This window comes from Procambarus clarkii, chromosome 44, assembly GCF_040958095.1.
Source record: "Procambarus clarkii isolate CNS0578487 chromosome 44, FALCON_Pclarkii_2.0, whole genome shotgun sequence".
NCBI lineage: Eukaryota > Metazoa > Arthropoda > Malacostraca > Decapoda > Cambaridae > Procambarus > Procambarus clarkii.
Window position 1 is genome coordinate 20,464,479 of NC_091193.1, and position 27,926 is coordinate 20,492,404.

At 36.9% G+C, this 27,926-nt stretch overlaps 1 protein-coding gene across 1 annotated transcript; it reads left to right on the forward strand.

Annotated features, from left to right (window-relative positions):
* Window positions 1–3,150: 3,150 nt before the first annotated feature.
* On the forward strand, window positions 3,151–26,648 carry LOC123745287 (histone-lysine N-methyltransferase SUV39H1). The gene is made up of 12 exons (XM_045725670.2): window positions 3,151–3,401; window positions 6,315–6,461; window positions 8,118–8,283; window positions 8,701–9,017; window positions 12,400–12,548; window positions 13,102–13,297; window positions 13,709–13,918; window positions 17,845–17,979; window positions 18,927–19,161; window positions 20,077–20,189; window positions 22,234–22,405; window positions 23,527–26,648. Exons 1-12 carry the CDS (start codon window positions 3,306–3,308, stop codon window positions 23,676–23,678), a joined length of 2,088 nt encoding a protein of 695 aa, XP_045581626.2. The 5' UTR covers window positions 3,151–3,305; the 3' UTR covers window positions 23,679–26,648.
* The last annotated feature ends 1,278 nt before the right edge of the window (window positions 26,649–27,926 follow it).

A 27,926-nucleotide genomic window follows, 5' to 3' on the forward strand; every position in this document is an offset into this window, starting at 1 on the left:
CTTATTCAATATGATGAATTACAGATTGTAGATCAGAAAGTAGCTAATTGGAGTTCATCTAATGTTCCCATCTCATGATAGACACAAGAATATCTTCCATAGTCTACCGTGTGTGAATGAAGTAGTTACAGAGCTCAAAGTACTTCATACCATTTGGCCTGAAATCTTTGATAACAGGGCAATCAGAGATATTTACCTGAGGGCTACTAACACTCTAGTCGCCTCGACAAGGACAGGAAGCCGGCGGCTTGACAAATGTCCCCTCATTTGCCCGGATGATTTTTTCACATAGATTTTAAAATGTAACAGAGTTGGCATTTACCGCTTCGGTGGGTAGGCCGAAATTAAGCCATGGGTTAATAACCCTATGGGAAAAAAAACATCTTTTGTTTTCAGTCCTACATTGTGGCTTGTTGAGCTTGAAACTTGTTTCTCGTTTGGGTTACATCTGACCTTTCTCTCTCATGTTTGCTCTGCAGTGTTGACCAGACCACACACTAGAAGGTGAAGGGACGACGACGTTTCGGTCCGTCCTGGACCATTCTCAAGTCGATTGTCTTGAGAATGTTATCGACTTTATCGTGTTATCGACTTGAGAATGGTCCAGGACGGACCGAAACGTCGTCGTCCCTTCACCTTCTAGTGTGTGGTCTGGTCAATATACTTTAGCCACGTTATTGTGACTCATCCTCTGCAGTGTTCTTAGTCCTGAGGCCCTCAACCGTTCCTGGTATGAGAGTCGACTTAGTTCTGGAATGATTTTTGTCGCCCGGTGATGTATTTTCTCCAAAGCAGCAATGTCCCTCTGAAGATGAGGTCTTCATGCTGGGATACAATAATCCAAGTGGAGGCACACCAGAGATTTATAAAGTTCAATCGCTACCTTCTTTTCTTTATAGTCAAAGATACGCTTGATTATTCTTAGGGTTTGGTTAGTTTTTTAATGCTGCTCCAACCTATTGTGAAACTTTCAGTGAATGGTGGATTTTGACTGCAAGGTCCCTTTCTCCATTAATCTGCTGCTAGGTAATGTTAATAACTTGGTAGTTGTGACGTGGGTTGTTATGCCCCACATGCATGGTCTTGCATTTGTCGATATTAAAATACAATACAATACAGTACAATTTTATTTAGGTAAGGTACATACATACAATAAATATTTACAAGGATTGTTTGACTTATAGGTAGAGCTAGTACATACAATGCCTAAAGCCACTATTACGCAAAGCGTTTCGGGCATGAAGCTTTTGCTAGTCTGACCATTTGTGGAGTTCCTGTAGATCTCTTTGTAAAGTGGTGGAGTGTATATCCTAGCTCTTGTTCACAACTGTAGTGTTCACCATTGACCAGGATTTATTACCTGCAGCCACCTGCTAAAGATACCAATATCGCAGCCTAATTCTGGCACCTGGGGAGTATACGAAAATGATATTGAGGCCTATATAATTTTCACATACTGGCCCTGAGGCCCACAAACCAGCAATGGTTGAGGGCCTCAGAGTTAACAACATTGCAAACCAGACATGACAGGGCTGATCTCATCGAAACTTAAAATAGTGAACAATTTGGAGGATGTTGATCTAAACAATTTCTTTAAAAGGTCAGATGTAACACAAACAAGGAACAGCGGTTTCAAGCTCAACAAACCACAAAGTAGAACTGAAAACAAGAGATGCTTTTTCACTCATGAGTTATAAATCCATGGAGCTGCCTACCCGCCAAAACTGTAAATGCCAAAACTCTGTTGAACTTTAAAATTTAGGTGGAAGCGTCCCCAGGACAAATGGGGGACCTTTGACAAGTGCCAGCTTCCTGTCCTCGTCGAGGTCACTAGAGTGTTAGTGGTCCTCAGGTAAATATGTAGTAAGGTGGGGCGAGTTTATTGGGCAGCGCCACTCATCCTGTGAGTGAACATACCGCCATAGCAGTATGTACAACACTCCCCAATAGGAAGAAAACCCGCTGGGTTGTTCATCTTGTCACTTGTACCCAGACACAGCTGGGACTTGTCTAACTGTCTCAAGTGACCAGCTTATCAAACAAGAAGATTTACATTTGTCAACCCTTAAGTACTTACTTTATCTTGCGGGTGCAAAATGGGGGGATTCTTTTAAAAACAGTATCTATATTTGACAAATAGTATTTTCCTAACTCAAACAATGTGGTGTTTATTACACATACACACATATTCCTAATGACTATTACACATTCTACACATATTCCTAATGACTCTTAGATGTTCAGTCTCTCAGGTAGTGGTCTAGGCGGTGTCCATCACTCTCATCACAGATTCTGTAACTCATGTCCTCAATTGTTATTTGCATTCCGAATCTCCATGAATATTTGTATCCAAGACTGATTCTTGCTATTACTGATTCTCTTTCTTTCTTTCGTTGCCCGAAACGCTATGCGTATTAGTGGCTTTAGGTATTGTATGTACTAGCTCTATCTATAAATCTGTAGCGAGTAGATTATCCCAATAATATACTCGCTCCAAACTCATTAGTACTAAGAAGAGCTTTGTTTCTCTCGTTACGCTAATGAGTTCTCTTTGCATCTATGTATGTACTTTTCCTGAATAACATATTTTTTTATTATTATTATTATTATTATTATTATTATTATTATTATTATTATTATTATTATTATTATTATTATTATTATTATTATTATTATTATTATTATTATTATTATTATTATTATTATTATTATTATTATTATTATTATTATTATTATTATTATTATTATTATTATTATTTTGGTACGACCCATATTAAGCTGCTGATATCGCCGAGGGGGGAGCATTAATCTTTGTTCATATAGCTTAAATCACTATAAAGTTTGTTTGATTATAAATATGCCTACGTGCCTGTGTGGAAGCAATTTCCTCAGTGTATGTAATAAATACGCTTCGTTACAAGCTAATTAATATTCTTAGAAAAATATCCATTCAAATTTGTATACAAACATTGGAACAACCGCGAGAACAATATATTTTAATAAAGGTTTTCAATGTATACTACCTACAAGAATACTTCAATGATATTCATAGACTACACATACAAAAAATTACTAAACACTGCTTATTAAAAAAAGTGGGTATAGAGTTAAAACTTAATGTATATTTAAGCAGAGAGGCAAAGGAAGTTTGTAGTATAATAGTTTGAGCCGGCGAGCGGTGGTGTTTTCCCGCCATTACTCGCCTCTGTTGGGTGTTATGTTGTGGTCGTCTACACCTTGGTGTCTGTTTGAGCCGTGATGAGTGTGTGTTGGTGCTGACCTGTCGACCTCGCCCACGGTAGTCAATGTCAGAGTGTGAGCAGCTGTTTCGGGGCGGTAGTTCAGCCGACGTCTTCGAGATGAACGGCGCCAAGATAACCCCGGCATTCCAAGGCAAATTGGTGAGCTTCCTTCGCTCCGAAATGATCTGACTTCGCATTCTGTTCCTGTTTTATTTGTCTCTCTCTACTCTCAAGTTTCGTGTTCTTATGGTCTTAACAACCTTCAGTGTGTCTATAATCAGTAAAGGCGCTGTGTAACGTAAGGTGGTTACAAGTCAGACTTATCTCTAGAAGAATACAAAATACCTGGAATTATTGGCGTGCTCACATATCACTTAGTAGATACAGGAAATTATAAATTGTATAATTAATATCAGCATCAACTCTATAACTATGTAAATTATAATACTTTTGTCCTTTTTTTTGTATGCATATTCTTATACATATTATTACTACTAATATCCAAGATTAAATGAACAAATCCACAAGGGCCGTGATGAGGGTTTGAACCTACTCACGGGATGTTCCCAGATGCGCCCTAGTCAACTGTGCCACGACATAAGTTGTGGCACAGTTGACTAATGAGCAGCTGGGAACATCCCGTGCATAGGTTTGAACCCTCATCACGGCCCTTATGGATTTCTATATATGATATTTATTTATTTATATATATACAAGAAGGTACATTGGGATTGTGAGGATACATAGTATAGTAATTACAATCTTGTAAAGCCACTAGTACGCGCAGTGTTTCATGATTCTGCATGATATAATATTATCATATAACATGATATATGATAATATATCATGTTATTGTGATTTGTGTGTAATATCCAACATTGTTATGTAAAATCCAGCACATTATTATGTAACTGACTTTTCTGTGTAATAAATATTACATTGTTATGCTGTATTTAGAATTTGCAATGCAAGCAGTGAATCTAGAACATATTAGCACGTCATTATATTTACGAAAATGGGTTACGTAGAAATTGTAGCACGATATAAATCGAGTGCAACAATTGATACCTCTGACATCTGGAGTTCGTTTTGGTGTTTTTTCCCCCCTAGCTCGTGGACCATCGGATGATTCCTTATTCTGGTGCCGCTTGTTATTCTGCTTTGGCAGAGCTTCTCTATTGTTGGTTGTCTGCATAGAGGATTCTTCTTCATTTTTTAAATTGTCTTTGGCTTTCTCTCACATCCAGTTGGTTTATTCTCCTCTGAATTTGTCTTGGTTTTTAGATCAGGTTCTGGTCCTGTGGCTCCAGCTGTTGCCATCATTTCTTAAAATTAGACTTGGTTTTCAAAGGAGTCCTTTGGTCATTACTGAGTGCTCCAGCTGGGAGTTCATCATATTATGTCTTGTAGCAGTGGTTTGCCTGTTACTATGGCTCAGTTGGCTGCTCTTTGAATCTGGTGTCCCGTGTTCCCTGTTCTTGGGCCCAGTTGATGCAGGTAGTTTGCAGGGCAGTCAAATTTAGCCAGCCTGTTACTTGCCTATGAGCCCATGATGTCTATAAGTTTACAGTGGTGTCTCCTTCCTTTTCTAATGTCTTGGACAGAGATTTGGGTTGTGCTGATGGGTTCTAATCAGGTTTGAGCAGCTCAGTACCTGTTTAATGTTCCAAGCAGCACAGAAGCATGTGTGGCATTGAGTCAGTTGTCATGGCACTAATCCATCCGGGGGTTAGTGGCGATGATTTCCTTTCTCTCAAAGTAAGACCCTGTTTTATAGTTGTCTGGGGGAGTTAGCCCTTGGAGCCAAAAAGGTGGCCTTCCCAAAAATTCAGCATTGAATGTAGTGAAATGCTACTCGATGGTGGATCTTTCAGTGGCTCCCCATTCCCACCCATCCCACCTTTCTGTGATGTTCAACGGTTGTTGCAGTGGCAGCGCTTGTATGATGGAGGTGGCCAGTTGTAATGACTGGCAGTGGCCAGGGCTGCCATCTACTGTATTAGCAATCCAGTGTTGCTACCTTGAGGTTACCTTGAGGTGCTTCCGGGGCTTAGCGTCCCCGCGGCCTGGTCGTCAACCAGGCCTCCTGGTTGGTGGACTGATCAACCTGCTAAGGAGCAGTTGCTGGGTAGTTTCTCTGTCTTTACACAAACATATTCTTTTATGCTAGGAAAGTTTGTAACATGATTTGGGTTAAAAAACCCAGGGTTGGTACAAATGGGAGGTTGGTTTAATAAGCAGGTAATAAGCTGTTTTTAACTTTCACTGGGTGGACAGCTGTCATACAAAGTGATGAATTAGTAGCACTTTGAATCTTTATGAAAGTATGTGCATCTAATAAACAGTTTGGAAAGGAATGAGCTGTTTTAGATTCAGCTACTTGGAACAAAAAGTTCAACATACCACGGGCTGTGTTGAGCCCGTAGTGGACTTACTGGCATGGAGGCGGAGCTGTAATTGCAGTGCAGGAATGAGCTTTTCTCCAATCCATTCCTTCAACTTGTATGACCCTGTGCAGATGTCATTCTTGTCAGTGTTCATGAATCTTGTCAATGGTGGTACAGTATGTTGTTTGTTAAATTAAATCGAAGCCTGATTTGTACATGCTGTACTGTATTTAGGTATTTTCATCAGCTGTAGACCATCTGTCCTTTTATATTGTACTTGCCCCCCCCTCCCCTGTCTACATAATGAGTATTTTCTTAAGTGTTATCATGTGATTGCATTTTCACTTCTATCTTCAGCCCAAGGAGCTAGTGCCTGTTCCTCTTGTGTGGTACATAATCTCCCATTTGCCATAAGCCTAAAGTATGGCCTTAAATTTTAAACAGGAATTTAAATGACTAAGAATACCTGTATAACCTTAACACTTCAAGCATATAAAGATATTGAAAATTTTACTTATTGATTATCTATGTTATAAGCTTATGAGAAAATATTGGCCATACAGTAGAATCAAGCCTGCATACCTGGACTTCATTGGCACACCTGGTTGATATATTTGGGAGGAAAGCTGGAATATCAGTGTTGAAAAAAAAGGTACAGTACATTAACCATTGTCTGCTATTTCAGGAAGCTCAACAAAAATTAAAAAATTGCTTCAAAGAGTTCCACGAATCGTTTATCAAGACTAAGCAAGCCTTCCTTGTATTCAAAACGAAAAGTTTCTTCTATCCAGATCAAGAATTCACCAAAACATTTACCAAGTCAATTAAACAAGTAAGACCTTTCATATTAAACTTAATGTATGTATTATTTTATTTTAGTTTACCTTAAAAAAAGTTCACAAGGCTTCTACTTCTGACGTCAGACTGTTGGTGCTGACAATTCACAGTTTGCTGCCGGCACCAGTGGTAGGCTGATCAGGATTACTTGGAGGACCATTATCAAGTTTCCTCTTCATGAGAGTAAAGGATATGTTGGTAATTGTCCTTATAGCCAATGGGAAGATGTTTACTATATTCTTTCATATATACTGCACCTATATTTTTCACTAGAGCAATTTTTAAGCATATGTGACACTCGTAGGGGAATTATTTAATTGTACAGAACTAGTCCCTCTACAATGTTGTAGATATAAATTATGGATTTCTTTCTTGCATATCAAAGAGTACAATCTAAAATCTTATGCATCTGAATATTGCTTGTGTGTGATGGGGCTGTTAGTACATATTACAATTATATTCCAGCCAAGAGAATAAAAGTGCTTTATGTACTACTAATGTATTATTGTAGTTTGTCACGGCATATCTAATGGGACTATTTCCAACATTTTTGAGTGCTTGCTTTCATAGCAAGATCATGACGAGGTGTACTTGCAGACAGTGTTGGGTGATCAGGGTGTCTAACCAGTAGTTCTTTGAGAGAGTATAGTAATGATGTTACTTTCATTTAGGAGAGACATGACCATGAGCAGAGCTTCATGTGACAGACTGTTAACTTGAGGGAAATAAACAGCCATTTCAAGCTGGCCTGTTAAACAAGGCCAGCATTCTATATCAAGTGTTCCTTGTACATCAGATGTAGCTGAAGTCTGCTTCTTCTGACCAAGGAAGCTTTCCCCAAATCTAATTAATTTACTGTAATTCTACTAGCCAATTTCTTGCCTTTTATCATATTTTCAAGAATACTGTGCTGACAGGCTGCCATGTAGAATGTTGTGGCCCATGTAGCCTACACTTTGTCATTCTTTCCAGGCTTGATTAAGCTTTCCTCCTGTGACCTTACCCCCCTTCCCTAGCATCAATTATAATCTGGCAGAAAATCCTGGGAATATACCTTGTGGCACTGAATCTGATCATTTCACCTGCAAGGTTGTTACGATTGTTGTACACAAGACAAGGAGCAATGGAATTTCCTTGAAAACCAAATTAGTTAAGAGGCATGTGTTATGGTTGGCTAGTAGTAGTGGATATTATGATAATTATATGTGAGCTAATATTTCAATGATCCTGAGCTTCCTGAACATAAGCGTTAAACACCAGCAAGCCCCCAGGTAGAGTTAAGCAAGGCCCAGCCCCCAAAGGACTTTATTCCCATCAATTTACTTGTATGAGAGGTTATCTCATTGTATTGGACCTATTCAGTAGGGTGCCAGATCAATTATTTGATCCATCAATGAACCTAATACTGTAGAAATGATGCGGTATTAAAGTGCGAGTTCTTCTCTGTGAAAATAATTTAAAGGCTTCCTTATTAATTGAGTTCTGGGAAGACTACACATAGTGCACTGTCTCCTATTTAAATCCACCTTGTCTTTGAATGTAAAGAGAAAGAGCAAGTGAGTGATTGAGTCTGTGATAAGTTATGAGATAAATGAGTACATTTGTATGCAGTCTCAACAAATTTTCAGATGCAATTTCCATCTCTTTGCAGATTGAAATTGAGGTGAAAGAAATGGGTAGCAGCTTTAGCAGATTGACTGGCTATGAGTCTGGAATTGCCAATACTAAAAAGACAGCTGCAAACTCTGTGGAAGAAGTCAAAACTGAGAATCCTGAACTTCACAATAGTTCCGATCGTCTTTTCCCTGCGCCAGCAGGTACTGTTCTTTCCTCGTACAGTGATTCTGTTGCATGTCTTTCAATGCAAATTTATTTTAGTCTGTTTTTTGCTTATTTTTAATGTGTGTGCACTTGTGCCCACCTCATAGCTATTGTACTTTATGCATTTATACCGCCTGACTTTCCAATACTCTCATCACTTGCCTAACATTCAACACTGGTTCTTTGTTAATACCTAGTCTCTAAACATATGAAGTGAAGTAAAACAGTATGTAACAATTTGATTTATACCTTTTTAGTGTTTTTTAACCATTTTCTTCCTCTTGTCACCTCCATATATTTGGAGGTATGTATATAATGCAATCTTTTACCGGGCATAAATATGAAAAGTTTGAGGCTTGAATTGTTTAGCATTGAAACTAGAGTGCTGTATTTAATAGATCCTCCAATTTCAGATGTGTTAGTGAAGGCTAATGAGGATGAGAGCATTACTCCTCCAGTGTCTGAGGCAGGCAACGATGATGAAGCACCAACAGCGGCAAATGTCCCAGAAGGGAAAACTAAATCAAATTTATCAGAGAAGAAAAGAACTTATCAAAAGCAGGCACAAGAGAAATATAGTTTATCAAAGAGACGGAGGAGGAGCCTGATGAATGACTATGCCGAGACGGCAAAAGATAAACATGAACTGAAAGATGGTGCAAAGGAATCGAATGTAAAAGAGGAGACAGAATACGAAGTGGAAAATATTATTGATTTCAAAAAATGTCAGGTGAGTGTACTTCCTGTATCTGGTATGTGAACTTTCTATACCCAACAGTATGTGAACTTCCTATACCCAGTATATGAACTTTTTATATCATGTATGTGAACTACTGTCTCCACTCGATCATCCGGACTATATGGGAAGGACCCCCAGCCGGATTATCACATTTTTCGGATAATGGTACTTTTTCACCTACGAGTCCAAAAGTGGCAATTTCCAACTACTTTTATACTACAAACAACATAATTTGAATTGCCTTGCCACATATAATTATTAAATATTCAACTAGAAACCTCAACTTACCTTGTTGGTGTTCGTCTTCTTGATTGACGCCACACATCTTGAAGTTAAGAATTCTTAACAATTTACGTAACTTATATTAACACAACACTAAAATTAACACTTAAAATTACTGTACAGTTCATTAAGCAAAGTTAGTTTTGACTGCCAGCTGCTGAAGCCTCACTGGTTGAAAGCATTTGGGTTGCCTGTGAGGCTTCGCTTGTTGAAGGCGCTTGCATGTGCCTCACTTGTTGAAGCGCTTGCATGCCCTCATTTGTTGAAGGCGCTTGGCTTGCCTGTGACGCCTCACTTGTTGAAGGCGCTTGGCTTGCGCCTCACTTGTTGCAGGCGCTTGGCTTGCCTGTGAAGCCTCACTTGTTGAAGGCATTTGGCTTGCTTGTGATGCCTCACTTGTTGAAGGCGCTTGCTTGCTTGCGCATCACTTGTTAAAGGCGCTTGGCTTGCCTGTGGCGCCTCACTTGTTGAAGGCATTTGGCTGCCTGTGACACCTCACTGGTTGAACAACACATAACTTGTCTTTAATTGCTAGGACAACCTTCTTCCTCTTAACACCTCCAGAATGATTGATGCTGCTACCAGACATAGTCTTGGCCAAAAATGTTCAAAGTTACTATGAAAATAAAAAAGTTATTTAAAAAAATATTTCACTAATGGAGCAGCACTGTGACGCCGCACTGGTTGAGGTGTATAACAGTAACTTGTCTTTAATTGTTAGGACAACTTTCTTACTCTTAACACCTGCAGAAGGTTGATGCTGCTACCAGACATAATCTTGGCCAAAAATGTTCAAAGTTACTATGAAAATAAAAAAGTTATTTAAAAAAATATTTCACTAATGACGCAGCACTGTGTGTAACACGAGGGACGGATGCACATGGGTTGACCAGTGTTGGACAGGTCCACTTGGGCTGGGGCAGCTATAGCGCGTTACGTAGACCGCCAGGAGGAAAAAAACTCACAATATTTTTGAAGGAAACTTCAGCCTGTGCACATTAATTTTAGGAAACTTATTTATTTGTTATTACATAATTACTAGTACTTATTTCATTTGTTTTTGGGTATGATTAAGTGTTCTAAAATTAATGGTAATTCCTGTACCTAGGTGATCCCTTCCGACGCACCCCTCCCACCCTCCCGACACCACCCACCCACCCCACTTCTTCCTCCACCGTGCGTCTAGAGCCACAGACGGGATTAATACGGTATGGCCGAATATTCATCCGGCCAAACCAGCTTTTATCCGGTTCCTGTGGCCGTTTTGGCCGGATATTGTGATAACTTTATCCGATCACGATTTTGGCCGTATAAGGGCGTTTTCCGGATGTTTGAATCCCGGATAATCGCGGGGTTACAGTATCTACATCATGTATGGGAACTTTCTATATCAGATATGTGAACTTTCTATATACTGTACAGTGTGTGAATTTTCTGTACTGGTATATAAATTTTCTGTATTGGGTATATTGTGTTGCCTAACTCGAATGTATCAATTTGTCCCAGGACCAGCGATATATTTATCCCATGATCTTTGGAGAGATATATTTTCTGTTATCAGCATATATTTTTATGCCATAATTTGTTTTTGTTAGCACAAACTATAGGCATATACTTGCTCATGCAGTATTTTTATATTAAAATAATGCATGAAAAAGTAGTCTTAACCCTACCTCGTAGGGGCCTCGTAGCCTGGTGGATAGCGCGCAGGACTCGTAATTCTGTGGCGCGGGTTCGATTCCCGCACGAGGCAGAAACAAATGGGCAAAGTTTCTTTCACCCTGAATGTCCCTGTTACCTAGCAGTAAATAGGTACCTGGGTGTTAGTCAGCTGTCACGGGCTGCTTCCTGGGGGTGGAGGCCTGGTCAAGGACCGGGCCGCGGGGACACTAAAGCCCCGAAATCAACTCAAGATAACCTCAAGATAAGATAACCCTTAAATTGTGGATACAGACTTTCTGGGGCAGTCCCCTTGGTGGCTCCCTGATGCTATCTCACTGGGATTGCCCCGTAGTAATTGGTCACATCAGTCGTGAGTGTTGTGCTTGGCCTGCCGAGGACCTAGCCAAAACCTGGCTTCCCTCACGGAGGCGCAAGAAGCGAGTAACAATCTGCCATCCCACCAAAAGAGTCGGCAAAGCATTACAGATAATTGCAGGGTTCACAGAAAATAAGGCCTCGAATCAACTAAACAAGCATCTCTGCAGATAATTCACACAGTAAGAAGGTTCACTCAAAACTAACTCGATTAGATAAGAAATTAATTTAGTGAATTCTTTTAAATTAATATTATAGTGCTAATACTGTATAAGAATAAGTATAAGAATATAGTGCTAGTATATATAATAAGTATATATAATAAGTATAGTGCTAGTATATATAATAAGTATAAGAATATAGTATAAGAATACTGTATAAGAATATAGTGCTAATACTGTATAAGAATTAGCACTATTATATATTATATAGTGCTAATTATAATATTATGTTTATCAAATATCCCCATTATTAAATGGGGATTATGTATATTAATTATGAATATTATTAATTATCATTATGTGGCTTAAGGCTTAAAATATGAAGACTAAACCACACACCAGAAAATGAGGAGACGACAACGTTTCGGTCCGTCGTGGACTTGTACACAGTCTTCATCACTGTCAGGATCTATGACACTTACGATCGTTAAATAATTGCAGTTACTGTACTTTTTTTGTTTATCATTATTAAGTGATACTATGAGCATGAGCTGCATGGTAATGCTTATTTATGTATAGACTTATTCTTAAAATGTGTTTTGTATTAATAATAATGTACAGAATTTCATTGAATATACCTTTCAATCTGCAGCTATTATTACTCTTAGCACACTATGTGCACCACTATATCATTCTTGGCAATAATTCCCACTTTACCAATTCAAATTGCCTATAAATATGATTCTAACCTTGGTATTATACAAGTCTCACTCTAAATTGTACCAAACACTTTTTTTTTTATTACACCACCAGGGCCACACAGAACCAATCACACACAAACAATTACAAGCCAACCATCCCTCGAAATAATTACTGCTTTTCAACATTTTCAGGGACAGTATTTTTATAAAGTGTGTTGGCGTGGCTATGATCCAAAAGATAGCTCATGGGAACCTTCTTCAAATTTGACTGGATGTGAAGATTTGCTATTAGAATTTTATAAATCAAGATTAAAAGAACAAGAAATAACTGAAACTAATGAGTAAGTACATTAAATCCATTATAGGAATTATTTCAGTTAAAAAATGTGGAGAGGGAAGGATTGCAGAAATCTTTTCTTTTGATTTGCTTGAGGTAGAAAAATATATAAATCATCCCTCAAATTTATGTTTGCATGTACAGTAGGCCTTTATTAATTTTATTATTTAATTTATTTTTATTGCACACTAGAATCATGTACTGAAGTGTAGTGCATTATTGAGAACTGGAGCTCTGGTGATTGAAATTGACAGATAACATGTCGCACCATGTTTATACTATGACCTCTCTGTTTATACTATGACCTCTCCCTTAGGTTTTCATTTTGAGTTTAATGTATACCTCTTTCACCTGCTTAGGTTATTCATGGTACAGTATTTTGAAAATAGGGTTTAAGGGTTGATTGCTTAAGACTTGGCATGCAAATACAGTGCTTGAACATATTTATAGGATATTAAAATTACAGTGTTGCACTATAAATTGTATATCCTCAATGTATTTGTGTGCCGAGTCTAAGGCAATCGGCCCCTAAGCCCTGTTTGTTTTGATCTTTTCAGATTGAATTATCAGGTGATGCCACATGATCCTCACAACTGGCATCTTATTCAAAAGGCCCTGTTTTCACACATAAGTAAACCAAGCCAGAAGGACTATCAGGAGGGTATAGCAATTTTGGTATCGTCAAAATTGCCTGCACCGAAGACACAGAAGGAAATAAAAGAGGTGGCAGATAAAGCTCTTGCTGTGAGGAAGGTGAGGTGAAGGCTTGTCTTTTGCAGCTCTGTATTTGTAAAAGTAATTGGTTTAATCAAGGTAACTTCCAGGACAAGTTAGTCTGGTGTCAACTACTAAATCTCGCTTCTTTACTCAGTTGCATTCTGCAGTTGGGGAAAATGTTATTGCTTTTGTTATTAAGGTATTTGCATAATTTTGATGCAGTCGTGGATAGTAAAATTGATAATTGAGTAGCCTATGTGCCAGACAGCATGTTTGTCAGCATTTTTACATATAATATATTGTACAATTATACTCGTAGTCGGTAAATAGTTTAGACATACTGTACTAACTCGCTGAGCTGTGTCTTTGTGTTTTTTTCTGTGTTAATATTTATTTTAAATATAATTTACTCGCCTAATATATTTTTTCACATTTTTCTTTTAACAGAAGGACAAATATCATGCACTTCTCAAAACACTGGTGGTGGATTCCATCATGAAGGAATTAGGGGGCAAGCGTGAAAATCAGCTGGCACAACTTCGTACCTGGGAGCGCAACATGAACAGGATCTGCTCTGATCCTGCAAAACTCATTGTAGAAAATCATGTTGATTTAGAACTTCCACCCATGGACTTCATTTACATTAATGAATGTATAGTAAGTATTATAGTTAAACATCTTATTAATGAGCCACCAAATTTATTTGTATCCTATTAACTTTTTTGTCTCCTTTCCATTATGATTTTTTTTTTTTCAATCTCTTGGAAAACATCCTTTTATGTAGGCTTTAAACTTTAATTAATGTATTTTTTGCAAGGAAGATCCTTGTGTTTTATTGAACTGTGTAGTCGACTGGAGGAAGCTTTTTAGCACCATATAATGTTTTGGGAGGGGGGGTAATTGCCTTAGCAGTATCTCAAGCAAATGATCATAATTGGACTTAAATTTCTACATAATTTACCTGATGAATGGGGATACTCCCAATAATCTCAGTTGCAAACAAAGCTGGAAAGGTTTTGCAGTGGAGCTAACTATATGGTTTCTGAGCAGATGTCTTATTATGGCAAATGTCTTTTAAGGCAAAATTATTCCCCTATCTCAAAGTTCAGGGGCAGACGACTTCTGACTTGTTGGCAGGCTTTGAATTGTCGATCTCGGCTTGTGTTAAGCTGTACCTCTATTTTCCTTGAAACACACATTGTCAGTCAACTTGCAAACAGGTCCACAGTTACTGTTGGAAGAACAGGTAGGAATTGGCGAGTTCATTCTTTTCCTAGAGGGATGATTTATGAGGAAAGACTGAATGAATTAAACTTCATATCGCTGGAAGACAGAAGAATGAGACATGATTATAACATAAAAAAAATTGCAGAGAAATTGTGAAAGCAAACAGGGACAGATTATTTCAAATAGATGGTACATGGGGAAAAAAGGTGCATAGATAATAATCAAGTATCCAAATGAGCCATGTATATATTCAAGAGATATTTTGTTCGTGCGTAAGAGCACTGAACAAGTAGAATGCACCATAAAGTTTAGCGGTGGAGACGGATTCCAATCACAATTTCAAATATTGATATGATAGCAAAGCTCAACCTCAGTAAGTAAAATTAAGTACTCTTGCCCCACCCAACATAATGCACCTCCCACACTACCCATTCTTACTCCACTCACCCTACTTAACACAAACCCCCACAAGCCCCATTTTCTGCTCCATTTCTCATGGACTTTGAGCCCCCCCCCCCTCCCCTCATTTTTCCCCTCAACTCGTACCCTAACCCATTCACCCAATTGTGCTTGCAGCAGTTGAACTTCAGCAATTTGCTCTTGACTTAATTATGTTATAACTTTTTGTATTTTGATGGGTTCTATTCAAAGTTTGAAATTAAATGTGGTGGAAACTTCAGGCATCTTGTCCATTCCAAGACTGGCATTTACTAATCGGTAATGACTACCGAGTGGTCCAATTAAGTTTCATTTAGTAAACTCCGTATTAATAATTGTGGTACAATTTTTATTATACTGTAATTATTGAATGCTACTAATTTACTGTCATTGTTTACAAACCCTGAGATCTCAAGGAGCATTATGTCACATTTGTAACATTGTAACATTTTTACAATGTTGTAACATTTTTACAATGTTACAAGTTGTAACATTTTACAAAATATATTAAGTATTGGTGTTGGAATATCATTCCTTTTATAATATTGATATCGTGTAATACTGTATTGGTCAAAATATGGATATCAGTATACCTCTACTGTATATTGCTTCAGATGTAGTAGTACAGTACAGAACTTCATGTGTAGAGGTAATATGATAGTGTTAAAGATGCAGTGGTTTCAAACTAGCTGTGTTTTGGAGTAATTTTAAATTAATAAAAATTAAGGGGATAAAACAGATGATTCATGAAAGATTAGGTACACCTCCCTTAAGTGCCTCGGTTATAAGCTATTATAGATTGTATTTGGTAGTTTTGGTTCTGAAATGTATTAGAGTTGGTCACTGACAAGTTGTAGTGTGAAAATTGGTGCTTCTGTCATACATGTAATATTTTTTCTCTTAACTGCTGCACTTATGGAAAAAAGTATTAAATTCTCAGCATGTAAGAAGAGGAGTGCTGAACATGGCAACATAAACAAGGTAATACTTCTTGCCTGACATACTCATATTTGACAACATAAATTATTGTATATAGCAGTCCATCTGTATACCGGGCTACATATACCATGTCTAATCTCATATTGGTCATGAACTTTACACTTCTTTGTAGTAAACATTGTGGTTTTCGAATATCTTGACCTTAAATTTAGAAATGCCATACTCTTCATTGTGTGTTTGTGATATTCCTAGGTCATGATAATCTAGTTGATGATCCATACATTCACATGATTTTTTAGCTTGTATTTCTTGAAGGGTGAGAATGTCCTGCTAAAGCTCCAGGCTGATCTTAAAAGCTACTGTAGTATAAAACTAGGTCAATGGCATATTTCCAGAATGCATACAATATTGGCCCATTGAGCATCGTGGTTTTCAGGGGGGAGCCCCCAGTAGCTTCCTGAAGCTATCTCACCGAGATTATTCCATGTAAATGGGTCACATCAGACAGATTTCTCTTTGGCCTAGCAGATACCAGAGCCAAAACCTGGCTCTCACAGAGTTCCAGAAAACAAGTGAACATTTACCACCACACCAGGAAAGCTTCCAGAAAGTCTGAAGTTTTGCAGACAACTGAAGGGTCAACACAGACCAAAACCTTGAAAATGGCAAACAACTTTGCAAACAATTCACATGGAATGAGAAACATTCAAAATTAACATGAAACTCGTAGTACCGAATGCCACCACCAGGCGGTCTGGCTTCTGTGTGCAACCATCATCCATGTCAGATCTATTGCTGATTTCATGCTGGATACTTCTGTTCCAGGTCTTTCAGACATTTCAAGTCCACTCTGCTTCAAGCTAAATGCCATCCATCATTCTTGTTCATGTAGGGGCCATGTTTGTTCATCTGCTCTTTGAGGTCATGTTTGCTTGATTCTCCGTTCTATATTTTATTTTTTGCTTCGTGTGCATGTTTACTATCCAGTTTGTGTTGGCTTGGCTTTCCTGTCCCTGCATTGACGGGATATTTACTTTGGTGTGTTCGGAAGTTAACCATTTTTGGGGTGTAGTCTCCTCTGGCAAGGAAGATGGTTTTGTGTGGAAGCCAGGCAGCCTGGTGGTGGCATTTAGTACTATGAGTTTCATGCTAATTTTGAATGTTTCACTAGTTCTGTACTTGCCTAATTGTGCTTGTGTAAATCATTTGCTGAGCTGTTTGGGATTTTCAAGGTTTTGGTCTTTGTTTACCCTCCAGTTGTGTGTAAAACTTCGCTGACTTTCTGAATGCTTTCTTTTGTGTGGTGGCTTATTGTCATTTGCTCAGTATGCCTCTTGAGGGGGCCAGGTTTTTGCTCTCGTCCTCGATAGGCCAAATAGAACTTCCCCTATCTGATGTGACCCATTTGCACTGAGCAATCTCTGCGAGATAGCTTCAGGGAGCCACTGGGACTCATCCAGAGAGAGGCATTTCATTATCTTCAATGTTGTGTTTTGTTAATAGGTTCTTAGGAGGTGATGTTTTGTTTTAATACAAGTCTTTGAGATGCTGCCTTATTTAGATACAGGATAACATAATGTTTTAAAGACAAAAATTGAACCTGGAAATGGAGCAAAATCACTTAAATCAATGTAATAGCTTTGCAGTTCTTTATACATCTAGAAATTTTAAGCTGCATTATCTAATAATGAAGCTTACCTATCCTAATTGTATATTATTCTAATGTGGGATTTCTGTATTAGCTCCACAAAACAGAAGAAAGTTTGATGTGGAATTAACATTTCGTGCTATTATTACTAATGGGTGAATGTATACATACGTACAGTCAATCTTGTTATCCATTTTCTCCCTTTTGTGGAGTTGGGGAAGTGGTAGCTCAGAGGAAACATCATATGTCAAGTGTATTAGATAATTTATATTAAATTTGTATTTACTTCTTGAGTCCCTTTTAGTGCAGTATAATGTGTGTGTGTCAACAGGCTGGTGAAGGAGTGACAATACCATCAGACCCAGTTGTTGGATGTGAGTGTACCGACTGTGCTACTGACCACAAGTCTTGCTGTCCAAACCAGATGACCTCGTGGCTGGCATATAATAAGCAGGGCAGACTCAAGGTAATCATGATTTAATCTCATATTTTAACAAATATTATTTAGACTAGAAAATATTTTAATAAATTAGAAGTAAAACAGTGTGAGGGGTTCACAGGCTTCTTTAGATGCAAAATTATTAAATTTGACAAATTATTCATTTAACCCCTTAACTAAGGCTATTTTGCTTTTGCAGTTAAGGCTGTCGTGCTAAAAAAAAAATTGTCATGCATTTGAATTATTATTTTTTGGATGTTAATTACATCCAGGAACTGTAAGAACCCAATTAAAATGTCTCTACCTCCTATGGTTTAATTGTAGTGGCCTAAAGAAGTTAGGATTTTCCATAGAAATGAGGCGAGATTCTGCACGGGAATAATTTTGCACATTTATTTTCAATGTTTGTCCCCTGATTTACTTAAATATATTTATTTTTATTCACATACATTACCACAAATGTAATTTCCAAAGTTTTACATAATGAACACAGTACCGCTATTGATAATGAACACAGTACCGCTATTGACACATTAATATAACATGTGCACCCCCCAAAAAATTAAATTAAATTGGAATTAAATTAAATTATAAATGTAAATATAAAATGTATGTGCATATATTTATATTGACTGTAAAACCAGTATTTTCATAGCCAGTGCAATAGATTAAATAGAACTTCCAGTTTAAACATTTGTATGTCACTGTTGTCTCATTAGTGACGTAGAATTCTTCCTTTCGAAAGCGGAGCTCAATTCAATCAGAAAATTTTCCATCATATTTCTTACTAGGCTAAGTCAAAGCAACTATGCACAAGTGGTAAGGCATTTTGTGGCAGGGACATTGTGATTTGTAGACGTAAGACCTGAGCAATAGTAATATGCAATCCAAAATATACTACAGGTATGTAGGTTTCATTGTGCATCATTATATACTGCAGAAAAAGATCATAATAATGTACCTACTTCTTACAGGTGTCATTGGGAACTCCAATTTATGAATGCAATAAACTCTGTAAGTGTGGCCCTAGCTGTATAAACAGAGTGGTGCAAAAGGGAAGGAATATCAGCCTGTGTATCTTCCGCACTGCCAATGGACGTGGCTGGGGTGTGAAAGCAATGGAGAATATTAAAAAGGACTCCCTAGTCACAGAATATGTTGGAGAAATCATCACATCTGATGAAGCAGAGCGCCGGGGAAAGATTTATGGTCAGTGGCATAAGTATTGGTTCCATAACTCCTGTGATTTTTACAGGATTATTAATCATTGTGATTTGTGTGGTATCTATGTGAAATTTGGATGATAGTGATATCTATGGTACCAAATGTTATTAAGTCATGAATCCCCCAGGTAATAAGTTTTAGAATAATTTTAACACATTGTTGTAGAAGGGTAAAGATAAACCTTGGGTGAGACCTCAAACACAAGTAATAAGCATTTCTGCAAAATAATTACACACACGACCTGATGCTGGACGATATTCCCAGTAGGCTCATTTGCATAAGATGGAAGTATTGCTCCTCAATAACGACAATTCATCACATGAACCACTGGAGATATTTTATTTAAATTTGGCATGTTTTTGTCTTGAACAATGTTGCAATTTCTGCTTTTCTAATCTTTATTTCTATTTACTCTTTATTCTTTAATTACTCATTTTTGTCTTGTCTCTCACCTTCAGTTTGCAGCCATGGAATCTGCTTTTTCATGCCATTGGCTGCGCTCTACTTCCATGTCCTACTAAAGCTCTTCCCCCTTATTATTTCTCCAGTTTGTAGAACACCATGCACAAGCTTAGCATTTCTAATGAATGGGGTTTGCTTACTTCTTACATGATGATGTTCATTTGGGAAAAAAAATTTGCTCTAAGCTTCTTACTTTCTTCCTAAGTTGTTAATTTCCCATCAGTGTTTTCTCTGTTTCTGTTTACAGTTGTCACTTTTAACTTAATGTTATTTTATGTAATTTGAAGAATATTTAACAATGTTTTGTGTATTTGGAGACATTTTGTGTAGGAATCTTATTTCAAGTTTTGCATTTATTCTTCATACAGTACAGTGTAAATCATTTTACTATTATGGTACAAATTAAATTATTTAACCAATCATTAATTCTTTACACAGATGCTCAAGGTTGTACTTACTTGTTTGACCTGGATTATGATAAAGGTGACCAAAATCTATACACTATTGATGCTGCAAAGTGTGGTAATGTGTCTCACTTTATCAACCATTCTGTGAGTTACTATTATTTTTTGTTAAGTGAAGAATGCTTTAAATGTGTGTGATACAAGAGCAGTGAGAGGCAGGTCTTAAATAGTGTGTTTACCAGAAAGCATGGGATAATGGTACTGTGCATAGAGAGAGAGAGAGAGCTGTGATGGTACCATAGTATATAAATATATAAAGAAGAAGTAGTAAGCTTAAGAATTATGGAGGCATTAGTTTAAGTGTAGCAGTTAAAGTATATAGTAGGATAGTGATTAATGAGTATAGGAAATTTCAGAGAAATTGATTGATGAACAAGGTAGGTTGAATATCAGATACTTACACAGAGACCACTTGTATACAATGCTCGTATGAGATTGTAAGGTATGCATGAAATTGGAAAAACATATGACAAATTTAAATAGAGGAGTTTGGGGAGTAAGAAACATGTAGGGAATTGACCGAGTACTGGTAAATATTGTGAAAAGCTTCAAATGTAGAAAGTACTTCATACATAAAGACTTGATGATATAATGAATAACTGATTTGATATTATTTAATTTATATTTGTTATAGATATCACACAAGTTTGTATTAGTCTTATTTTACCTCCTCTCCTAACAACAATACTACTACTTGATCAAATCCACAAAAGAACTTGCACAATCTCCACATAATATCCTCTTTTGAAGTATGGCAAAATTTCTTTTTCTATTTGTTTCCAATAAGGCATAATCAGTCCAAAAAATCCTCATTATTTCTAATAAATACAAGATCCAATACACAGACAATGAGTCACAGTAACATGGCTGAAGATATGATGACCAAACTACACATGAGAAAATGAAAAAAACGACAACGTTTCGATTTGTCCCGAACCATTATCAAGTCTTACTACTTGATAATGGTCCAGGATGAACTGAAACATTGTAATTTTTTTCGTTTTCTGGTGTGTGATCCAGTCATCATTAGATCCAATAATGATGGAACATCCCTTTGCCCTATTCTTGTGGCCTTAGACTTTTTTAATTTTATTTATATATAAATGCCTCCGGGTTAAAATTCACTAATATGATGGTTCTTATAACTTCTGTTCATGTTGCCTTTGCCTTCAAATAAATAAATTTTTATATTAAACTTACCGAATGTCAGCAATATGGGTTTATTGTGATCTGGCACCTATATTATCTCTTTTTGATGATCATTATTTCTCTCATTTGTCATCTAATTCTTGTTTAATACCTGCACTGTATTTTTTACTGGCAGGTCTTTTTTCATGATTGTTAATTTGGTTTGTCTGGTTTGAACCTGCGGGTCAACATTTGAACGTTTGTAAATCGGTACTAGTGGCAGTTCTGGACCCACTGTTAGTTGAAATTAAAATGAGCCTCATTATAAATTTTCAATAGCAGTAAAGTTTGCTTTTAGTTTGATTAATCACTGTGATGACATCTTTTCTATGAGGGCTCCAACTTGGCTCCCTGTTACTAACTGCTCTGGATAGTTCCATCCCTATCAAATTGCACCAGTCATTAATAGCCTACCAGACATCAGAGGTTAAAACCTGGTCTGTTCAACAAGGCAGAGAGAGCAGAGGATATTAGATGGCTTACTGAGGAAATTGCGACAGGAAAGGTCAAGTGAGACACAAAAGAAAACAAATGGAAAAGTTAGGTATCTTCACTGCTAGTTCCACCTCCTGATGCTGCTGGCTCAGTTATTATAATGTATAATGAATGTATCGGTATATAATGAACAACCTTAAACTCGACAGAAAGGGTATTCCCTCACATGCAGTACTTGTTTTAAGATTTTTAAGCAGTTTGTCTTGGTAATAGGTCAGTAGATGAATACTTGCTTCCCTGCCTCTTTGAGAGAGAAAGTAAGATCTTTGGCTGTGCTCCTGGTGGGCATCACTGAAGCCTGCTTTTGCACAGGAGCACTGGGGTGCTGATGCAGCGAGTTTGAGGGAGTTACTGAGGTGCCACCTAGACAGAGACATTTCGTTACACTCAAAGCTTTATATATTTATGTTCACATATCCCTGGCTACATTAACTATTTATTTTAACAGTGTGACCCCAACCTGGTTGTTTTCAACGTTTGGGTGAACTGCCTTGATCCAGACCTTCCTAGACTGGCATTATTTGCAACTCGAGATATCAAAAAATGGGAGGAATTGACATTTGATTATAACTCAGGATTGAACTCGTCTCAGATGGCAAGCAGATTTTCTCATTCATCAGGTGAGTTTTTTGTGTTTTTCAGAGAAATATTTAGATAGATGCAAAATAATAAAAACACAGCCCAGTAGAATTTTTATATAAAATACTAGCTGTACCCAGCCACGCAACCCATCCCCCCCCCCCTCCCCTGTCCCCACGTCCTCACAACTAAACCCCCCTCCCTTCCCCGTATCCTCATCCTCCCCACCATCCCCCACCCCCGTCCCCCCCCACCATCCTCCACTCCCATCCCCTCGCCCTCCCCATTTATTTTTTATTTATATAGATTTTTCATTTGGCTTTTGAACTAGTAATATAATATCCTCAGTTCAGTTTGTCTTAATGTATCATTATTTTTTTTTCTTCAGAGTGAACCATTGTTAAAGTTTTGGTGTCTTGAAACTAGAAGTAATGTTAGTGGCATTGACTTAACTGCATGATATATTTGAAAGGAAAAGTATACAGAATAATCAAATATTTTGTTTTATAGATTTGCTAGGCAAGAGTATTTTTAACTTTAGAATGTCTAACCATTACATATAAGATTATTTTGGTTTTAATAGGTAATTAAGTAGGTATTAAGTAATGAATAATTAAACAATTAAGTATACATTGGGCAAAATCTTACTGAAGCGACAATACGAGTCATAAATACTCTCACTCCGCCTAAGTAAAACAGAAACAAGCAACACTTAGTGGGCCAGTGAAAGGCTTAGGGCCCACGCAGGAATTTCCCTGCAAATAAAAAAAAATTTAAGTAACCTAATTAAATAGGAGTTAAATAACAGGCAAATCTCAAGTCTCTAAATTGGAGGAGTTAAGTGATAAATACTTGTTTGCCATAATACTTTGGCGAGAGGTTCCAACTCTCTCATTACAGGTGGCAATACAGTACAGTTAACCACTTAAAGAAAATTCAAGTGGTTACAGTACTATATTGAGTTATTAAAATTAAAACAAAAACCTAACTATGTAACTAGTGTCTAGTATCACATAAATAATCTTGTTTCCAATATTTTATAATTGTTAATAATTTAATTTAAACTAAAAAAAAAAAATATCCTTTTTTACAGAAATATATTTTGTTTACCATCAGTGAAAGATAAAATTATATTTTTTAATCTCTCTTTGACCAATTTCAGAGAAAAAGGCCCCCTTCACTCCCGAGAAAAGCAACAGGACAGTACCTTCCTCCGAGTTAATACTGAAGACACCCAAAGGAAACAGAGGCCTCCAGTATGGCAAGACAGAGTGTCATTGTGGTTCTGCCAATTGTCGAAAATATTTCTTTTAAACCTCTCTTATCCAATCGTGACTGCTGACTTTCAACACTAAAGGCCACAGCAGGACAGTTTTATCACCGAAAGAATTACAAGTGGCAATATTCATAGGGCTGAACTGACATAACCGTTCTAAAGATTCTTTCTGTGGTTTAGTGCAAATAAAATTATTGTTTTGTCTTTTCAGATTCACTGTTATCAAACTGTAACTGCAGATCTAATAAATAGTTAAATCTGATTTCACAAAATGTTTCCATTGTTCTTCTTTATTAAGTTGTTACTTAGGATCTGTTGCCCTTAAAATATTTACTGTACTGTGCCATTCTTAATTTTCACTGGGTGAATGACATACTTTTTTATTAAAAGCATTCTAAAGTTAATTCTTATTGTAGCAAGTAATTGATCCTGAAGAGAGATTCTACAGTATAGTAATATATTTATCCATGTTTTATGAACAAGTTCGTTGTTTGCATCATTGGTAAATTCTCAGTGTTTGTGTATACTGTATGTATGATTGTTTATGTAGTCATCTTCTCTAAAACTGGTCTCTTCAGAGCACTGAAATATGTACAAGCGGTTCATGTCACATGAACTAATGAGCTGGTAAGACTGGGTAAGTATGATTTATCAGTGGAATTGTTCCTTAGTATGGATATAGAGTACCGACTTGCTTTTGTTTGATGTTTTGTCACCATCTGTGATGCTTTAAAGTGGGGGATTTTATTTATTTATTTATTTTATTATTTGTTTATTTCCAATATTTTGATGTTAAACAATGTTAAATTTGCACACTCCTCAACAAAAACTTATTAGTTTGACATTTTATTGCTAAATGTGTAAAATAAGTGCTCTTGGACATGCACACATTCAGTTCAAAACAGAACTACAATTTAGAGTTTAATTCTTGTATGATTCATCATACAGTATAAAATGAAATCTATGCTTCACCTAGGAAGGTAGCATTAATCACTCGGTTGAGGATTAAATTGTCCCAATATTCAAGATTTAATGTCAATCCCATGCTGTAGTTGTAAAATTTCAATAAATGGTTTAGGACATTTGCTCCATCATCATTTTTATTTCTTCGTTCACGAAGAATTGGATTATCTTTAAATATTTAATTTGCGCTATGAAGTCGCCTCACTATGGTGGTTATCCAAACAGCACTGTGATAGTATTGGTTGGTTAAATTACTTTTCTTGAATTCACATAAATACATGTTTGGCCTTGGTATTCTCCTCTCTGTTTGTTGTCGTCCTGCCTCCTTTTCCTCTTGTATCTGCTTTTCTTCCACTGGGAGTAATGTTAAATAATTTCACCAGTAAAACTCAAGAGACTGGTGAATGGCGCTGACTTGTCATAATGTTGACTTTATTACAAGCTATAAAATTCTGTTATTCTTATTCTCAGATATAAGTGCATTTTATCAATGAATTATATTTTTTGCAAACTGCATCTCTCTCCAGAAATGTAAAATGTAAAGTTATATGCAATTACTTTTCTTTTTTTTGCTGTATTGTGGTAAATGTACTTCTGGGCGTTCTTTTTATTATTTCATTTTAAAGAGACTTTAGTTTGCAGTTGATTTCTGCTTTGTTTTATTGAATATGAGTCTTTGTGATTAGCCATATAAAATGTGTGAGTAATGTTATTTAAAGTCCTGCTAATATTTGTGTATACTGTGCAAGTTTCGAATTCATTATTCGGTACAGAAGTTTAGTTACACTAGTGATTTATGCTAAAGGTATCGACTGTTATGGTATTATATATACTAAGTAATTTTATGTGATCTTGGACAACTTGCAAAATATATTAGATGTACCAGAGAACTAAAATGTAATAAATTATTACACGTGTACAATAATGCAAATCAACTCCGAAATATTTGATTAAGCCTTCTACCTTGCTCATGTTTGCTGCAAGAATTACCTTCGGTTGTAGATATATTAATTTTCAGGTGTGTATCTCATATATAACCAAATGGACTTTAGTATCATCTACAATTGTGGCAAGTCTTGGTTGGCAATTAACATTAAACTGTGTGTGTATTTGGCAAATATTTACTGATCTAATGCCTGATTTTTTTTAATCTTAAAGATCAAGATTTTGTAGGAGCACTTGTATTCATTTATTAAACTCTCAGTTGTTGTTAGGCTCTAGTTGATTTGTTCATTTGCAAGAACAGTTTTTTCTTCATTAAATGTGAAAAATGGGCAACAATGAAGCCTGGCCCCTGGCTGGGAGTAGTAGACCTCCCAGAACCCTCTCCAGATATCTCGAAGTAATAGTTGTCAGTTATTTGTGTCACTAGTCCTTGGTCCCTTTATATGTGGTCTCATGTAGAGTCTTCCAAATAGTTTATACCACCTTGATAAGTTAGATTTTCAGAAAACCATTGTAATGTGCTGAAGAATCCTTAATTTCTTTTATTATTAACTTCAGAAAAAAGTCGGCAGTTCTGAAACTAAAATTAGAGACTAAGGATTGCCTTAGCAATTATATGCATATAATTTTTTATTATATTTTTTTTAAGTAGCTGAATGGAAAATGCAATGGCTGAAAATTTGATAAATCAGCAAATAGTGCTGAATTGGGAGTATTCCACAAAAGAATTACAAATGGGAGCTAGGCTCGTTCTTATTGTTGTATTTAGTACTCAAGTTATTTAGCAAATTATCGAGTGAAAATAAAGTGCAGCAGGTATAAAAAATAAAAAAAAAAATCCATTGTAACTAAATTATTGACCATTGGAAGTCCATTCAGTGCAGCCATTTAATACTTTGGTTTAGCCGCTGTGATTATTTATTTTTTGTTATACAAATTCATCAGTTGGGATTTTTTTTATACAACAAGTGTACCCTTTGAAAATGCCTACTGGTCAGTGAACGAGAACGAATATATTCTGAAGAAATGTGCTATATATTTAAAATTTTCATTCCCTTCTGATATTTTGTATATTTGTAAATAAAAGATTGTCTTAAAAACTGTTTTCTTATCAAGCAATGTCCCTCCATACAATAATTGAGTTTGATACCTTTGTCGCCTTGTGCTGTGTTTTGATACCGGCATCCTGACTGATATTTAGTCTAACTGGCTTAGTGCCTTCTGTTGATAATTACTTTCAAACACCCAATAATCACACTAGAAAATGTCAACTGATAGACATGGGTAACTACCTTTTGCCAATCTTTGCCAGTCTTTCATGTGGAACCTTTTTAATTAAACTCAAAGCTAGGCAACCTCAACCTCTACAGTAGCACCCATTCACAAATGTCCTGTGTATGGGCAAACTTTCCAGATCCAGATTGGTCTCGTCCTCCAACATTGGCACACAGCCACTAACCTTTGACCTGATATATTGAAATCATGGCTGTCTTTGCATCCGAAGGACGAACATCACCTTATTAAAAGCTTTAGAGAAATTTATCTGCTTTTGAATAGCTTGTTACAGTTTCCAAATATATGAGGTTTGTAAGGCAAGATTTATGTCAACAAAATTCATGTGTTAATTTTACTAGATATGTTATAGTGAGACGGTGAATAATTCCCTCCCTTTGGATTCTCTCCTTGAGCTTGCAGATATACGCGGTCAGGCTGATCACAGTAGTTTTCTGTAGAGCTCTTTGGCTTTTTTTGAAAATAGGGGTGACATTTGTATATTTCCAATCTAGGGGAAGATCCAGAGATACTCTTAAAAAGGAGTTTCAGTGATAGACATAGTTCATCTACCAGTTCCTTTACTACTTTTGGATTGAATTCCGTCCACACCTGAGGCTTTTGAATTATTTAACGTGTCAGTGTTCTTCCTGATTACATCGCATTGTGAGAATATCCTGTGACGATAATCTCTTTCAAGAGAGATTGAGCCTGCTCTTCCCTACAAAGTACGTAAATATACAAGATAATATAGAAGATACGTCCAGCAAGTATCGCCAAACGTTTTGCCCAGAGAGCAAATTGTACCCAGCACACAGTGACACCTGCTAGCCACCACCGCCGTAACCAGCAAACTGCTCGTCCTTTGCCTGCCTGTTGCTGATTGGCTGGTGTCCCGTCGCACCTGCCCTCCGCCCTCCACCACAAGTCGATGTCTGGGCTGCAGTGCTCCAGTATCGTCAGAATATCTCAGTGCTCCTTGCAGTTGACATCTCTCGCTGGTAGACTAAGCCTTGGCTTTCGTGTACTAAGGGAGGTGGCAGCTCGAAGCCGGTATTCCAGCACCACCACTAATATTTATTTTGCTATCACTGTAACTCGCTTAT

Excerpts from the sequence above, each read along its gene's own strand:
- LOC123745287 (XM_045725670.2), top strand. The coding sequence starts at position 3,306 with ATGTCAGAGTGTGAGCAGCTGTTTCGGGGCGGTAGTTCAGCCGACGTC. Across the intron at positions 13,298-13,708 it reads AAGCTCTTGCTGTGAGGAAG|AAGGACAAATATCATGCACT; the intron begins GTGAGGTGAAGG and ends TTCTTTTAACAG. Across the intron at positions 20,190-22,233 it reads CTCACTTTATCAACCATTCT|TGTGACCCCAACCTGGTTGT; the intron begins GTGAGTTACTAT and ends TTATTTTAACAG.